General features: G+C 32.6%; 1 protein-coding gene across 2 annotated transcripts in view; it reads left to right on the top strand.

The window, feature by feature from the left end:
• Positions 1-18,739, top strand: part of LOC115879534 (PHD finger protein 20) — a 53,968-nt gene that overhangs the window by 17,331 nt on the left and 17,898 nt on the right. For both annotated transcript variants that reach the window (XM_030896419.1, XM_030896418.1), the window contains exons 4-7: positions 3,539-3,762; positions 3,818-4,081; positions 8,960-9,109; positions 14,874-15,101. In XM_030896419.1, coding sequence (XP_030752279.1) covers positions 3,539-3,762; positions 3,818-4,081; positions 8,960-9,109; positions 14,874-15,101 — 866 coding nt within the window. The remainder of the gene's footprint in view (positions 1-3,538; positions 3,763-3,817; positions 4,082-8,959; positions 9,110-14,873; positions 15,102-18,739) is intronic.

Raw genomic sequence — 18,739 nt, 5'->3', positions numbered from 1 at the left:
AAAATCTAGGAACTAGTGGGGTTGCAGTCGGAAGGGTTCCCTTCCTATGGTAATTATTGGGAAAACTGGAAATCATTCGATTTTCACCAAAATTGGTATACACCCTATTTTGAGGTCGTAGATTACGACTCTTACTTACTTCTTGGTGTTCTCTTACGAATCTTACTTTTTTCTTGGTGTTCTCTTACCGTTTTTCAGAAAAATGGAAAATAATTTCAACATTGAATTTTTCTTTATTTCGGCCCTTATAAAGTAAAAATTTCATTATATTTTCATTATATTATAGTTTATCTAAAAGCCACACTTGATTGAGGATAGAAAAATGTCCAAAATTTTACTGAAAAACACTTTTCTTCTTAACAAAATAACAATGAAAATTGAGACCAGATATTTCTTTGTCTATGGACCAGATGGAAATATGACATTTCATATATCCTTCTTTCTCTCTCCTATGTAATGAGAAAGAGAAATATATTCTAGACCTAATCTAGAAATTTGAAAATTTACACCGTTGCCATATCTTCTATTTTTAGGGGTGATTAGGGATTTTAAATAAATTACCTATTATGAGATCGACAATAATTAAATATACCTACTTATATCCACAAAGTTACGCGGAAGAGTTTTGATTGCATTGGTTTCAACATCTATGCGGAAGGGATTAATCTTTCTTTTTGTTATAACCACGAAGTTACACGAAAGAGTTTTGATTGCATTGGTTACAACTTCCATGCGGAGGGTGTGAATCTTTTGTTATATTATATCAAAAAAAGATTAGCCCCCTCCGGAAAGAAGTTGTATAAAGACTATTTATAACCACGAAGTTGCACGAAAGAGTTTTGATTGCATTGGTTTTAACTTCTTTCAATGCAATCAAAACTCTTTCGTGCAACTTCGTGGTTATAAATAGTCAGGTCTCGCTGGTAAAATAGCAATTATGGGAAGGAGCCGTTCTTCTGGCGACCGCCTTTCGTAATCCCAGAATGAGCGAAAACAACACGCTAAATTTAGGTTTAGCATTGGCAACGTTGCTTTAAATGCCAGAAGCACATAACCCAACAGTTTCAGATTGTTTACACATTTATTTTAGCAAATTTTCCTCTATTATGCATAGAATTGGTTAAAAAAGCAACAGAAAATAGCAATAACATCATTGTTTATTGAATACCTAACAAAATATGTGCTAGAAAACCTTAAAAATATGAGAAATTAAGAAAAATTCGATGTTGAAACAATTTTCCGTTTTTCTGAAAAATGGTAAGAGACCGCCAAGAAAAAATTCAGATTCGAAATCTACGACCTCAAAATAGGGTGTATACGAGGGGTGTCTCACTTGGGTAAAAAATGTACACGTACTGCCAAAATATCCTTCCACTGCTAAGCGACTGCCAATGACTATGAAGAAGACTGCCTATGACTGCCATGTAATTATTATAGGCGACTGCCATAAGACTGCCAATGACTGCAAGCGACTACCAAGAAAATTTACATGTAATTCTAATAGTGAGACACCCCTCGGGTGTATACCAATTTTGGTGAAAATCTGACGATTTCCAGTTTTCCCAATAATTACCGTCCCTAGATTTTGTTATACAAATAACCATACTTACATCTATTTAATATTTATATCCTACAATCCAACCATATTTTAACCAATATTTTAATATCCTAGCCCAAGTAAATAATCAAAAATTCACTTTTTATATCAAGAATAGTAATGGGTATACCCAGTTTCCAAGGATTTCAATAAATCTTTAGTATCCAGGATTAAAAAAAAAACACGATTCTTTGTTTGAGGTTAGGTCATTCATTACCAACTTTGAATAAGAAGACTAAGGAAGGAGCATAATGCTATCCATGTATTCATGCATGGTGGGCGGAAAAAGCACCATAAAAGCACTCTAGGGTGGGGATCCTTGACAGTTCTGTTTAACGATTCATTTGACACATTTGAATTTGATTTGAAATTTTGTGGATTTGTCAGTCTTTACGGAGCTTATTTTATGTTATTTATTATTTATTCTACTACTGATAGTTGTATAAAGGTAGTAAATCGATTTAGATGGAAATTGTGGCAGCACTTAAATTAACAGTGACACTATCGCGATTTATCGAAAAAGACTCTAAAATAGTTGGTTGTGTAGCGTGCGGTAGATCTCGGCAAAAATCGAGTGAAATAATGGAACAACTTTTCGCTAGTAAGTGACTATATAATATACATACGTGTAGTATACCGATCATTTATGAAATTCACTTAAATTAACTAATTATATATTTTTTCTTGCATTTTTGTTTTTATTTACTACTTGTCAAAGATTAGATGTCAAAGAATTTAGATACGTCAATTTGATTTACCTGCTTCAGTAGCGTATCGGATGTTTGTGGTTTTAAATAATTATTATAACTTATCTATTTTTATTAGAATTTTATATTTTTATAACAATTTTAATAACTACCAACATTTATTCACAACGTAAAATAAAAAAAAGATTATTGAGTCTACCCCACGTCTACCCTACATCATAATTTTACATTTTTTAAATAAAATTAGAACGGTACTGATAAACCGGAATTTAAGTCGGCCATATTTGAGGCCCATCGCGGTGGCCCTAAGATTTTTGATATGCTCCTTCTTTAGTATTCTTATTCAAAGATTACCAACTATTACCAACATGACGTTAACCACGGGCTATTCTGTCACCGAACTAGTAAGGGGCTTTCTTTTAATATATCGATATATATTATATACTATATTTTTCTAACAGAGAAAAATGCAATTACGCGTGGGCTACTCTCGTTTTTCCCTTGTAAGGCAAAATAACTAAGCTGTAATAATCTGGAACTAAGCGTATATTGCTTTCTTTGATAGTGCCTCGAATAACGCTAACATTTGCCTATAAAGTTGTGTCGCTATCTTAATTTCTATGAAATTTTTAACAAAAATTAAAAAAAAATAAAATTATAAAGCTAGAATAGTATACGGCTTTATATTAACTCTAATTTTTTTAAAAGTTTATAAAAAGCATTAATAAGAAATATATATCCTTCAAAACCTTCAATTTAATAGCTGTTAATAAGAAGTTTCACTTCAAATATACACAGTGTGCACATAGTGCACACACTGTTTTTTTATTTTGTTGTAAAGTGGTCTTTCTAGTGTTTACTACATTTTTTGTCTCTCGTAAAAAATGCCACATTGCATATATTTAATTTTTTTCCAAAGCAGACCTACAAAATATACAGGGCGTCAAAATATTTCGTGGACCTAAAACAACTACGTATTTTTTGAATCAAAATAAGTTAATTGCACACAATATATCTCTATACAAAAGTACGTAGTAGTTCTATGTTCATGGAATATTGGGACAACTTGTATATTAAAATACATGAAATACCTTTTATTATTACTAAAATTTTATTGCTTTTTAGTAAATTAAAATGTGAGAGAACTGTCGTACATTCTTTCGTTAGACGGACTATACTAATTAATTGTTAATATATGTAAGATATAACTTAATTTTATTTTACTATTTTTTAGCCCCGATGGCAAAAAATTGAGAACTAAGACTGAAATAAAAACTTATTTGGAACAAAATCCTTCATTGGAAGTTAATATGGAAATGTTTGATTTTACCATTTATCGAAACAGTTACAAAAGACTAAAAAAGCCTAATAAACCAAAATTAAATATATTACCTGAAACTCAAGTTGATTCTGTAGAAGAGGAAGTAAAGGAAGAACCAAATACTGAAGAAGAAGAAAGTAACATGAATATTCCTTAATTTTGAAGCGTTTCACCATAAATTATTGTTTTTAGATACAGATCCTCCAATTACTCTTAAAATAATTTTCAATAATGATAGTTATGAGTGTCCTATTGAGGGTTGTGGGAAGAATTTCAGAAGAGAAAACTTGGCTTTAATGCATGTCAAACACTACCATTCGGAATATACGAAATATTTAGATTCAACACCAAATGTGGCTGATTTGGCTTATGCTCGTACAGTTGGAGAGAATCTTGATAAATCACCGGGTTCAGGTAAACCAAGCACACCAAAGCAACCTATAGAAAAATTACCAGGTAAGTTTATCTTCTATTATTTTAAATCATGTGTATTTATCCTTACTAATATTATAAACGCGAAAGGTTGTTTAGTTTGTATGTATGGATGTTTTTCTATGTACGGATTGTTAGTCTTTCACGCAAAAACTTCTGGAATGGATTTTAATGAAACTTGAGATTAATATAGCTTATACATCAGAATAAAGCTTGATTTTCATGCATCCGTTATACGTTGATACGATGGTGAGACGATGCTCTGATTAGTCATAGCGTTTTCGCGCCACTTTTCATCCGTAAATATTTTACTTCAGCCCGCCAACGGACCCGTTCATACGATAACGGACGTTTTGACACTTTTTTGACAAATTTAATCTAACCTTAATAAAAATATAAGTAAAATACTTTGAATAAGAAGACTAAGGAAGGAGCATATCCAAAATCTTAGGTCCACCGCGATGGGACTCAAATATGGCCGACTTAAATTCCGGTTTATCAGTGCCGTTCTAATTTTATTTAAAAAATGTAAAACTATGATGTAGGGTACACGTGGGGTAGACTCAATAATTTTTTTTTATTTTACGTTGTGAATAAATGTTGGTAGTTATTAAAATTGTTATAAAACATATAATAAAAATAGATAGGTTTTAATAATTATTTATTAACACAAACATCCGATACGCTACTGAAGCAGGTAAGTCAAATGTGCTCTTTCACTATATTTTGGAATTAGCATAATTGAATAAAGCAATTAATTCTAGAATTTTCTGCTATCTCACTTTCGAAAAATTTGAAGTCGTTCTACTTTCTTAGGAAATAAATAAAAACAAAAAAGCTCAGAATAAAAATCCGCACTTTATTTTTAATACGTCACACCTGGCATGTTGAAAAGCGGCAACACGGCCGCGGCCGGGCTACAATGCTGACCCACTACCACCTCCACACAAGGCCTTTATTTGGCGCGTATTTTAAAACCTGTTTTATTTCCAAATATACATTTTTCACACAAATGTCGGGTTAGCTTACGTAATATTTCACTAATTTTTTAATATACAGGGAGTCTAAAGTTCTCCACATAAGTATGGAACTTCTGAACAAGATAGATTTAATAATAAATTCTGACGTATGTGAGGGGCAATTGTGACCTAAAAAAAGACTTACATCCAGGCCATTTATATTTGCAAATGTCAATGTTGTCAATATCTTTCTGTGATCTTTTTGAAGTAAAAAGCCTGATTCTTCTTCCAATATTTTACTTATAGTGAGGTAAGCGTAAGCAGTAGCCATAACTACATCCTCACTAGGGTAACAGAGGCCTTTGTGTGTGTGGCCTTTTTGAGGCATATTTAATGCACTTCTTACCCGAGAACTACTAGTAGGGGTGAAATTATCTCTTTTAATAGCTGTCAACCATTTTTTACGAAGCTCGTCATTTTTGGGGAATATAAAAGCAGAAACCTTGGGACCCCCTCTATAATTCTCGTGACAATTTGGAACAGAGCATGTAAAAGGCGTGCTACAATAAAATGTTAATACCTAACCTTTAATTATATATACCTATCTTTTGATTATTGTAAGTAACCATTATAAAGTACTATTCAGACTGGCGGTGAAGGCTTTTTACTCATTTAGGTGTAATATCTTGATAAATACTTCTAGTTCTCATTTTAAAATAATTAATAATAGAGGAGTACGACAAGCACAAAAGTTTGAAGTTCCCTATGTGGAATTTTGTTTGGTTTGGATTTTTATTACACTGTTATTTTATCACAATTTTCTGATCACACCATGCACTGAACACTCAGAACTAAACAAACGTGTTGCAGAAGCACAACCAACTAGAGATAATTAATTATTTCTGGTATGCAATCGGAACGAGAAACCACTATCGGCTTTTCAGGTTAAAGGTAAACAATTTAATAATGCACTGCCTTCGCCGCCATATTTGCCATTCCCATATCAAGTTGATTGGCCTTGAGTTGAGGTGGTGCTGGTCAAATCAAATCGCAATGTTGCCAGTTGTTGGCTGGCGCACGAGCACGGTTCTGCAATGCGATTGGGCGTATTTTTCATACGTCACCAATTGGCACTTTAAAATTATTTCAAATTAAAGCAATTTTGAGTGCCTATAAAAATTTTTTTTTTGGATAAATATACTTAAAATAGTCTTCTATTTCAGGTTTTGTCCTTGAATTGGGTATTTTATTTTTTGTGAAAGAGCCTATTGACGTATCTAAATTCTTTTACATCTATTCTTTGACAAGTAGTAAATAAAAGCAAAAATGCAAGAAAAAATATATAATTAGTTAATTTAAGTGAATTTCTTAAATGATCGGTTTACTACATGTATGTATATTATATAGTCACTTACTAGCGAAAAGTTGTTCCATTATTTCACTCGATTTTTGCGGAGATCTACCGCACGCTACACAACCAACTATTTTAGAGTCTTTTTCGATAAATCGCGATAGTGTCACTGTTAATTTAAGTTCTGCCACAATTTCCATCTAAATTTACTATTTTTATACAACTATCAGTAGTAGAATAAATAATAAATAAGTACATAATATAAATACATAAAATAAGCTCCGTAAAGACTGACAAATCCACAAAATTTTAAATCAAATTCAAATGTGTCAAATGAATCGTCAAACAGAACTGTCAAGGATCCCCACCCTAGAGTCCTTTTTCCCCCCACCATACACGAATACATGGATAGCATTATGCGCCTTCCTTAGTCTTCTTATTCAAAGGTAAAATAGCAAAATTGTTATGGAAACGAAAATATAATATAACACCAACGTATATCCGATAAACGGAGGCATGCAAATGCAATAAATTTAAAAACTGCGTTATTTTCTAACTAATCAAAGTCTTTAAATTCTACCAATAAAATTAATATCGTATCAACGTATTGTCGGACAACGGATGCTTGAAAATCAAGCTTAAGACATAAACTATAATTTATAAAGATATTATAAAAAATAAAATGATAAATACCAGGAGAGCAATAATATAACAAACCACTATCTTTATTCATAGACTATCAATTAAAGCTAGACACATGTAATAGGTACTTTCAAATATTACCCCTAGATGCTATAATAAATTATTAGAGCAGTGATGTGAAAACCGCATCTAAAACTGTCTCTATTCCATGCTATTCAGAATCTTATTTTCTATTGAATAAAGTAAAAAAAAATCCCAGAGTATCATTTAAAAGTCAAAAGTTGCAGTAATTTCCGGTGAAACAGGAAGTGACCGAAAATAATTGAATACGTCAGTCAATCCTGATTTATGTCATATACTAACATACCAACTCTCGTATTTTTGTTTAAAAAAAAATAAAAAGATATAGAGGTGAGCCACTTTTGAGAAACACGCGGTATAATAGATCGATAATAGATCTGATATGACTATCAGAAGTAATAGATTTATAAAACAAGTAACATATTTGATTTAAAACTTATTTAACTAAACATGGCTTGTAAGCGGGTTGATATTTGTATTCAAGTTCTTATCAATAAGTAACTTACACCATACTTACGTTAAAATTACTCATATTTAAAATATAGTCTATAAAATGAGTAACTTTGAATTTTGACCGTTATTTTTTACCAACATGGCAAATATAAAATCCCTCTGTCAAAAAAGTTACTGATATTCTTTAAATTGAGTGCCTGAACGAGTCAGATAGGTAACTCTTTTTTACTTTTGTGAAATAGAAAAGGAAAATAATAAAACAAGTGACAGTTCTTCCTCTTCTTCCAAAAATCAACACGAAATGTCATAATTGTCAAAAGTAAAATGTCATCAGCTTTTGACATTTCTAAATATCAGACCAATGCCGTCTCTAATAGAATAGCCTCGGAGCGAGATTTATGACGTCACCCTAGTTAGATACTACGGATTAATAAATATGTTGTAGAATACATCGAAAACATAATAATTATTCTTCGTATTTTTGGCTTGTATTTTAAAAATGATATAGTTTACATGAAATATACATAATATAGAGTTAATAAATACAATATATATACCTATTTATAGTAATAAATACTTTGTCAAATAAACTATGAACCATACAAATGCAGCAAATATACAGTACAGTACATAAGATAATGGGTAAAATATAAAATATATTTTAAATTTTGGGGTTTGAAAATCGATCTAATTTAACAAAAAAACATTCAATATCTACTAATAGTGATGTATTATTATTTCATTCATAAAATTTATATGTATATTTTGCAAGTATCAATGTTCGAAAAATTATATTTGCAGATAATACAATATCATAGAAAAAAAGGCGTCAGCGATGGCTATGAAATAAAGATCGCTGTCATTTTATATGTAAAATTATTCTAAAATTTTTGATTTTCTTGGAATTTAGGTTCGGGAAAAACGCTGATTAAGTTTTCATTTGGGTTTTCATTTTTTTTTTGATTAAAAAACGTTTCGGTTAACATTATAGCCTTCATCAGTGTTAGGTTAGGTTAATAAACTAATATTTATAAACTTGTCAAAAGATGACCACATATTTTTTAAAATTATTATTCTTAACACAAAAACTATCTACATTGACTACGGAGTACGATTTTAGCCATAGTCAAATATAAGGAATATTATGTAGCGTGACGTCATAAATCTCGCTCCGAGGCTGTTCTATTAGAGACGGCATTGCGTCAGCATGGCCGCAAGTTGCTAACCTAATAAAATTAACACTAGAAAAGCCCGCGAGAACTGTCAAATTCAAAGTTATTCGTTTCACAGATTATACCCTTTGATTGTTACTTATGCTAAATGAATTACTTTAATTTTTGGTAATATGATTAGTTTTCATAATCTGTAAAATTTTAACATAGATAGTTTTAAGTTGTGAATTAATATTCCTTTTAGTTAAGTTACCAAAAACGCCAGTGACGGAAACGAAAGGTATATGTGGTACTTCTCCTAGTACTGAAGCGAGGTATAAAGATTCTGAAATTATCAAGCTGTTGAATCAAAAGTCTACTGAAGTCGAAAAAGATATTCAGCCTTTATCTTCAGGTAATTATTTTATTTATTTATTTGTATATTATATGTCAGACTGAAATTTTATTAATTTCTGTTAGTTTAATAATTGTTCTTCACAAACTGAGATATTTAAACTGATTTATTTTCTTAATTTTTTTATTTTTGTTTATTTTTAAATTTTATTAAAAAAAGAAAGTTGATATAGTTATTAGTAGATCTGGCAACACCGCATGGCCATAAATATCGGCCAGCGATATGTTTGGGTCGAGATTTCCGTATGTAAGAAGAGTACAATGCATTTATAATGTACTGAACAGAGAGAGAGAGAGAACAGTGAAACCGTTGCCAAACGTATGAAATAAACTGAGTAACTGTGCACATTTCTAAGAGGCGTGGAAAGGGATAAGGTAGCGTCTTAGCCTTCGTTGCCTTGAAACTGAAAATTGAAATCAAGTTAAAATCCAATACTTAAGATTTCTAGGAAAGGGTGTACATCATGCGTTCAGTTTCACAATTTAATTACGTCTCATTATACTTTATTTGTTTAAAAATATATAGGTATAGACATTTTTTATTTGTTTATTTATTAAGGAATCGTTGTTGTATTTTCCTTATAGCTTGCAATTAAATGTTTAAATACAAGTTGGAAATTAAACAACGACTGTAATATGCTCAAAATTTTACCAATTTTGGTAAAAATAAGATGAACCGATTTGGTGCTAGACAGTGGTCGCGCTATTAGAACTCTCAATTCAAAAATCAATATCTCGAAATCTTTCTTAACGTTTCTGCTATATTTTCTTCAGAGACAGTATGTGAAAATCTTTACAAATTAAAAAGTTAACATGATTTCTGACAATTGCTATGTACTAAAAGTAAGTGGACGCGTTTTTTAAACTTCTTAAATGGAAAAGAATGTAGAATGTAGAATGTTTAGGAGGGCAGTTAATCACCGTGACCTTATAGATCTATTGTGTGTTCCCCTTTCTTGAGTTATAACGAGTTATAACTCATCATACAGTCTCAGGGCTTTAAGAAAAGCCAGTATCTGAGACGGTTTCACAGAGGCTAGCTCTCCATCCTCGACATCAGACGTACCAAGGTTCATGGCACGAATGGTCGTCGTCTCGGCGCACTCAGTGATAAGGTGTTCTGGTGTTTCCCCATTTTCCCTACAAAATCTGCATTCGCTGTTGTTTCTCAGTTTCAGCCTACTGAGGTGTTCGTAGAGGAGACAGTGTCCTGTTAGAAACCCCGTGACAATCCGAAGATTGTTTTTACTTAAATCAATGAAAACCTTTGATTTTTCTCGGTCATAAGTTCTAAGGAACTTTTTCGAGTGTCTTAGACCGTTGGAGGACACCCATTCCAAGTTACGGATGGAGTCTTCCAGATTCTTCAGTTCCGCTTTCAGTTGGTTCCCGTTTGGAAAACAGAACGGTTCTGGTCCAGTTAGTGGAGTGTTCGCTCCTTTCCTAGCTAGATCATTTGTTTTTCATTGCCTTCTATCCCTTTGGTGAGCAGGCACCCAGAGTAGGAGGACTTTATTTTCTTTGCCTAATTTGTTGAGCTTCTCTAGGCATTCTTTGACCAACTTCGAATTGATGGTTACTGAGTTGATCGCGTTAAGTGCTGCTTGACTATCGGATAGGATAGCAATTTCCTGTTTTCGATAGTTCCTATCTAAGATAAATTTTATGCATCTTTCGATAGCGCAAATTTCTGCCTGAAGGATACTGGGGTAGGTGCCCATTGGTTCGGAGTATTCAGTTTTCGGCCCAAATACTCCTATCCCTGTCCCTGCTTTGGTTTTGGAAGCATCAGTATACCACGTGATGGTATGGTCTTTTATATGCTGAGTAAGCGTTTCTTTCTTCCAATCCTTTTTATTACTCAATACTACAGTGAGGTGTTTCTCAAAGTTGTAAATTCTTGGTATGTCATCCACTGGGAGTTGGAGAAGTGGAATTTTCTTTTTGAGGGTGTTCCAAGCCCCTGACCTGAAAATTCTCTCAGTACTGTTTCCGTCAGTAACCATTCTAATCATTGTCGCATTGGCATAACTACCGACGACAATGTGCAGTGGTGTTAGGTCTAGAATGACCTCCATTGCTGGGATTCTTTTCAAATTTTTCAAACTTCGCTTTCTGGTGAATGGCACTACTGCGGTTTTATCTGAGTTAATATTCAGCCCGACAGTCCTGCACCATCTCTCAGCGATGCGGAGTCCTCTTTGGATAATATCACACAGGGCCCCTATCAATTGCCCCCCCCCGTGCAAAGATGACTATGTCATCTGCGTACCCTCTGCAGTGTATTCCCGCTAGAGTTAATTCTTCCAGTAGTTCATCCATTACCAAGCTCCACAGTAGGGGGGAGGTCACTCCACCTTGTGGAGTTCCTTGCGTTGTTTTAACAACTACAGTTTTGGTACCTATCTCAGCCTCTGCTGTTCGTGTTGAGAGCATTTCCCAAAACCAGCGAATTATCGTACTGTTCACCCCTCTTGTTTCAAGAGATCGCTTGACCACCTTGTGAGGGATATTGTCAAACGCCCCTGCAATGTCCAAGAAGGCACAAAGTGCTGTTTCTTTGCTATACAGGCTTGCCTGTATTAGCTCAGTTAACTGGTACAGAGCAGTTTCTGTGGATCTGCCCGCTCAATATGCATGCTGACTATCGTGCAGTTGTTTAACCTGTAGATGATTTACTCTAATATGGTTGTCCACTACTTTCTCCATCGTTTTTAATATGAACGATGTGAGACTAATAGGCCTAAATGATTTGGGGTTAGCCCAGTAATGGAAAAGAAACAAACCTGTCGAATTTTTCTCATTTAAACATCTTGTCAAAGATCCGAACTTTAAAATAAAAAAAGTTTCAATATCTATAGTAGTTTTTGAGTTATCGCATATTATGTGTTAAAAAGTTGAGTTCAAATTACCGCGGTTACTGACGTTTATTCATTTTTAAAAACTGGTCACCTTAACGATATTCTTATAACTCGATTTCAGATGCCCAGAAACATATCTAATGATTTTATGTTGTTATCTTTCCGAAAAAAATAGACTTAAGAATAAGCGCCTATTGACAGTATTCTATGTGGCAACGCCATAACAACACACTGTCGCATTTCTCTCACTCCGACTTAATAAGATCCCTAAGCGATTCACTTCCACATATGTAAATACCGACCCAAAAGTCAGAGTTGCCAGCGTGGTATAGATAGGTGAAATTCATTTATATTATGAACCAAAATTTCAGATTGTTACCATAATAATTCTCTATACGTGTAATTGGACACTTACTACTGTCAATAAACCTAGGTAAACTTAAAACCTAGGTATCAATGAATATACCAAGAAAAAGAAAGTGCCTTACTAAAAAATGGTTCCATGTTACTGGCGCCATCTATTGCGAGGGTCTGAATTTAAATATGCTCATTTATATAATTTCACTTGAAACTATCATTTTAAATATGAAAACCATCTTAAAAGTAGAATGTAGAATGTTTAGGAGGGGAGTTAGTCACCGCGACCTTACAGATCTATTGTGTGTTTCCCTTTCTTGAGTTATAACGAGTTATAACTCATCATACAGTCTCAAAGCTTTAACAAAAGCCAGTATCTGAGACGGCTTCACAGAGACCAGCTCTCCATCCTTGACATCAGCCGTACCAAAGTTCATGGCACGAATGGTCGTCGTCTCGGCGCACTCAGTGATGAGGTGTTCTGGTGTTTCCCCATATTCCCCACATAATCTGCATTCGCCGTTGTTTCTCAGCTTCAGCCTACTAAGGTGTTCGTTGAGGAGACAGTGTCCTGTTAGAAACCCCGTGACAATCCGAAGATTGTTTTTACTTAAATCAAGGAAAGCCTTTGATTTTTCTCGGTCGTAGGTTCTGAGGAACTTTTTCGAGTGTCTTAGACCGTTGGAGGACATCCATTCCAAGTTGCGTTTGGAGTCTTCCAGATTCTTCAGTCCCGCTTTCAGTTGGTTTCCGCTTGGAAAACAGAACGGTTCTGGTCCAGTTAGTGTAGTGTTCGCTCCTTTCCTAGCTAGATCATTTGCTATTTTATTGCCTTTTATCCCTTGGTGAGCAGGCACCCAGAGTAGGAGGACTTTATTTTCTTTGCCCAACTTGTTGAGCTTCTCTAGACATTCTTTGACCGACTTCGAATTGATGGTTACTGAGTTGATCGCATTTAGTGCTGCATGACTATCGGATAGGATGGCAATTTTCTGGTTTCGATAGTTCCTAAGATAAATTGTACACATCTTTCGATAGCGTAGATTTCTGCCTGAAGGATACTGGGGTAGGTGCTCATTGGTTCGGAGTATTTGTTTTTTTCGGAATTTTTTAATCTAGACAAGTTATCTTAAAAGTTATTTTTTACACAAAATTAACAGATCTAATGGAAAGCTTTACTATGTGTAGTGTAAAAAATAACATTTAATAGTAAAATTTATATATACCAAAAATAGAAGTCAAATATATAAACATCGTTTATTATAATAAAACAAAACCAACGTAATACGCCCAAAGATTTGTAAATGGAGTAAATATAAATAGGTACTTAAGTGATTTAAATACTTAAATACTTAAATGATGTTAAGTAAAAGACTTACATTATAGTTTAGGGCCACAAACAAAAAGAATTGTCTAATTAAAACACATATAATACAAATTATACTTTGAAAATCGTTTTGATAATCATTTTATAATATGATTGGCGTTCTAACAACAATATTTTTTGAGAATTTGATAATAGTATGACAATGGCCTTTGTAAACTATAAAAAAAATTATAATTAACGCCATCTGGCAATAACTAGTAGCAATTATCTAACCTAAAAATGAATTGCACTGCCACCTAGCGACAGGGTCTGGAACTATTTTATTTGAAATTTCCGTGGAAACGGTAGAACCGCTTTTGTTATTTTACTTGTCCGCCCCTGCTAAGTATTTACTTCATTGTGCATATGATTATGTCTGTGGCGAAATTCTCAGCCTTTCTTCTACAGTATGTCCCCGGCTTGTGTTTCCCGGAGAAAAAAACTTTTTTATTATTGACATTTTGAGAAAAATGCATTCATAAAAAAATTTACTTGCCCTAAAATGGTTAATCCCGTTTATACTGTTCCAAATCTCTATACCATTTTAGAGAAAATTAGAAAAAAACACGAAGTCCTAAATATCAAAACGCGTTTCTATGGTAATATAATTTCGATTTCATTCTTTGATAGATGGTTATTATTAATTTTCATTAACGTCATATTTTTGCTGTTGTTAAAGTAGTCCTTTTCCGATAACTATTATCACCGTTTCCGTAGCATTAAACAAAATAAGTTTTGTGCTTCTTTAAGATTTTAAAACAGTAAAGAATATGACGCTAATAAAAAATTCTATCAATAACGATCTATCAAAGAATAAAATAGAAATTCTATTATCATAGAAACGCGTTTTGATTTATAGGACTAAAATTCAACTATATTTTCTGATATTTTCATATTTTTTTCTAATTTTCTCTAAAACGGTACAGAAATTTGGAACAGTATAAACGAGATTAACTATTTTAGAACAAGCAATTTTTTTTATGAAGAATGCATTTTTCTCAAAATGTCTATAATAAAAAAGTTTTTCCTCTTGTAAAGACAATCCGGGGACATACTGTAGAAGGCCATGCGAGTAATGTCATTCCGAAGGAAAATTCGGGTAAATAAATACCTGAGTCGTAATTTAGAAATGTCCTGAATAACTAGATAATATGCATTTTAATAAAATTGTCTGTGTATAGATTTGGATTCCAAAGTATATCCAGATGGAAAGTTGCTTTCATTATTAACTAAAAGTTCGGATACTCCAATGAAAGATGATACCAATCTAAAACAATTAGTAACTTCAAGACCAGTCCACGGAATAAAAACACTTTTACCCGTCAGACCAGCTTCTTCCGAAAATGGCGAAGAAAAAATTAATGCCAAACGCAAAAAAGTCATTCTTAATAGTTCAGAAGGATTTAAAGGTAAGTAATTAAAAATTAATTGTAATTTTCTTAACAGTTTTACAGTTATTTATTTCAAGGTTTACAGTTCATAAATTTATTTTTGTGTCGTTTAGTAGCAATATGCATTTGCAGTAGGAATATCGTACTACAATACGGATTGTTTTTACAAGAGAAAGAACTTTTTGTTATCTTCATAAAAAAAATTTGCTTATTTTAAAATGGTTAATTCCGTTTATATTTTTCCAAATCTCCATACCGTTTTAGAGAAAATAAAAAAAACATGAAAATATGGCTAATATAATTACGATTTTGTTCTTTGATAAGTAGTTAACTATTATTACTCTTTCTGTAGCATTGAACTACAGTACGTCTGTCCGTTCTATAGCTACGGGGTATCCGTGAGAGGGGAAACGATATTCTCTCGATGTTCTTCGTAAAAAATTAGACGACGCGTCCCATCAATAAAATTCGACAAATTTGCAAGTGGCCAATAAAATGAGTGGGCGGAGCGATTTGCGGTGACGTACTCGTCAAGTCGACGTATAAAATATATTGCTGTTTATTTAAATGTTTTTTTGTCCGCATTCCTTTCACAGACACAGATCCAGCAGATGTACTGTAAATAAATTTTGTGCTTATTTAACATTTTAAAAAAGCAAAAAATTTGGCCTACATCAATAACAATCTATCAAAAATGGCCAATATCAATAACAATCTATCAAAGAATTAAAACGCAATTATATTATACTTTTAGAAATTTATTTTTAGGTATCCCACTATATTTTCAAGTTTTTTTAATTTTCCCTAAAATGGTGAGGAAATTTGGAAAAATATAAAACGGGATTAACCATTCTAGAACAAGGATTTTTTTTTATTAAAAATGCATTTTTCTCAAAATGACAATAATAAAAAAGTTTTTCCTCTTGTAAAGACAATTCAAGAAATTACTGTATACTTTACCTACGACCACATATCGGCCTAGTCATTCAAAATCTGCGGTTTGTATTTAAACGTGTAAAACAAAAATAAGGGACGAATATCATAACTAGCTGATAGTCAGAGACATCAACAGATCTTTCAAGCCGCGGTGATTTACTTCCCCCCTCCCATACAATCTAAAATCTACAGATCTAGTCAGAGACACGTAGAAATGCAGGATTGCCGGTTCTTTGCGTTAGGCATGGTTAAATTTGAGTGATGTAAAAAAATTAATAGCCACTACGCCAATAGGATTTGAAATATTACGTAAGGTATTATAACTGTAGTATAATTATGAACTAACTGTTGGAATACTAATATAATCAGACCCTTGCTGTAAGAACTACCTGTAACAACCTATTCAAAACATCTGCTTGGGAAGATTGAAATTGTTCATTGAATATCCGACAACATTGCATATAGAAGAAACGTATTAATCTATTTTTTATCTCTTTTTAACATTCATGCCGGGACCCCATTAGCCAACACCATTATTATGAAATTATAAGGGACCCCATTATTATGAAATTCTGCACCTCTCATTGCAAATATTATCTTCGTTTTAATTGCTGCTCACAGCTAGAATTTTTTTGCATTACAGCCGACGCCGGCGCCGTTCAAAACCCACTTATTCAAAGTTGGCGAATTTTTAAAAATTCTATATCTCGAAGAGGAATCGAAGGTGATTTTAAATTCTCTTCAACTAATTAAAAATATATTGGGTGTCCTATATAAAAAATCAATTTTTCTGTTAATAATTCTTAAATTATTAATTTAAAAAAATTATACTTAAACTATTAAATTCTACGTAAAAAGTTGCTTTGGAAATGTTTTCATATAAATACAAAATTTTTCATAGGAAAAAAGTTACAGCGATTTGTTAAAAATTCACATTTTTGAAAAACACCCCGTAACTTCGAAACGGTAACAGATATCGATGTGCGGTTTTCACCATCATGTTTTTGATAAAAATTGAGCTCCAGACACCGATGTTAGTTTTCGTCTATCTCCTATAGAAAAGGGTGTTTCCCTTTAAAAGTGTCCAATTTGGCCCTGTACTAGAGTAATATAGTGGTGGTAGGTAAATCAAAAGGTATTGCAATTTAGCTAAAAAAATATCAAGAGATTTAAAAGTGTTTTAATACATTTTTAATAATACATTTTTGATAATACATTTTTAATAATACACTTTTAATAAAATATGAATTTGAAACCATATGTTACTATAGGCTTGGTGCATTCTCCGCCGGTGCTGCCACCACCGGAGAATATCGCAAATAATGAATACATAAAAATACACGGGTTTAAATGGCGAGTAAATGAAAAAATTAGTATATAATTATTCTAAAAGTGTTAGAAAGTATAATTTGTGGAAATTCTAAAGAAAAAAAATAAAAAGGTAAATATTTTGATATCTTCAGAAGGTCTAACTTGCATTATAATATATTATTCCAGTTAAAATTTTTTTTAGATGAGTTCAACTACGTTAGCGAGCATAATTTTATCACCGGTTTTGCTACTGGGGCATAATTGGAGCTATTTAGGCTATAATGAAAATTTTTAAAGGTACATAATTATAATTTTAAAAGATGTTCATAAAACGGTTAATCACTAGTTAATTAAAAAATTATGCCATTAATATTGCAGATTATATTTCATCCTCTCATAGTATATTTCTATTTAATTTTTTGATTATGTAACGAGCAATTTGTTTACTCACTTGTTTCGTCGAACTGCTTGAATCCATTTTTGCTATTGATCAAATCGGTGTAAGAATGTATGAAGCTATAAAATGTTGTTTCGGGAGAGTTGAATATCCAGGAAAGTTGTGTATTGAATGTTATTGCACACAACAACACCCTAATTACGCTCTTCTTTACGCGTTAACATTTTTTTGGGCAATTTTATTAACATTTGAAATTGTCACAACACAACAAAACGCCTAGTTCGTATTCTTTTTCACTTATTTTTTACTACCCGAAACAGCGTTACATCACACAAACCTACCTCGTACCTGAGTGTTTTATAGTCTCAATAACTACACTAGCAAAAAACTAAAATACTTAAATATTATGACAAAACCGACATGACGGCGCGGCGGCGTCAACTGTACATTGATAATTTCTGATTTCTGCCGTAGAGTGCGCTGCAGTCGGAATTTGACTGAAATCGAACAAATATAAATAATATCCACACCTTTGTGGAGGGTTTATTTCTTGAAATAAGCCTGCATATTTCGCCACCGAAATAGAAATCTAAAAGATAAAATGTTATTTTTTGTAAATATTGACGTTGGCCCATTGCCTATTATCCAAATGGAAACTTGACAGTGGATTTTTACATGTAAAACAATAGGGTCTGGCTGACAAAATTGTTTAACGTTTCTTTCAGGAGGGATATCTTCTCCCGTCGTCAGAAGTACCAAATAAAAAGAAAACATATTTAAAACATCTAAAAATAACTAATAAGAGAACATTTTAGTTTTTTAGGGAAGACGTCTGTTTAAAACCGTTGATGTTCTGTTATAATGGCATTACATGAAATTAAAGTTAAATTAACAATTACAACTCCATCCCAATTATCTAATGAGTTAAAAGAAAACAACTTAAAATTTCTGTTTATGAAATATACAGGGTTGTTAACCACATACGACACGGGGTATTGTAGCTAAACGATTA

Source organism: Sitophilus oryzae, unplaced genomic scaffold, assembly GCF_002938485.1.
Source record: "Sitophilus oryzae breed Bouriz unplaced genomic scaffold, Soryzae_2.0 scaffold_1582_pilon_pilon, whole genome shotgun sequence".
Classification (NCBI taxonomy): Eukaryota; Metazoa; Arthropoda; class Insecta; order Coleoptera; family Curculionidae; genus Sitophilus; species Sitophilus oryzae.
Note: the sequence above shows the minus strand (reverse complement) of the source record. Positions and strands in the feature narration are given on the sequence as shown.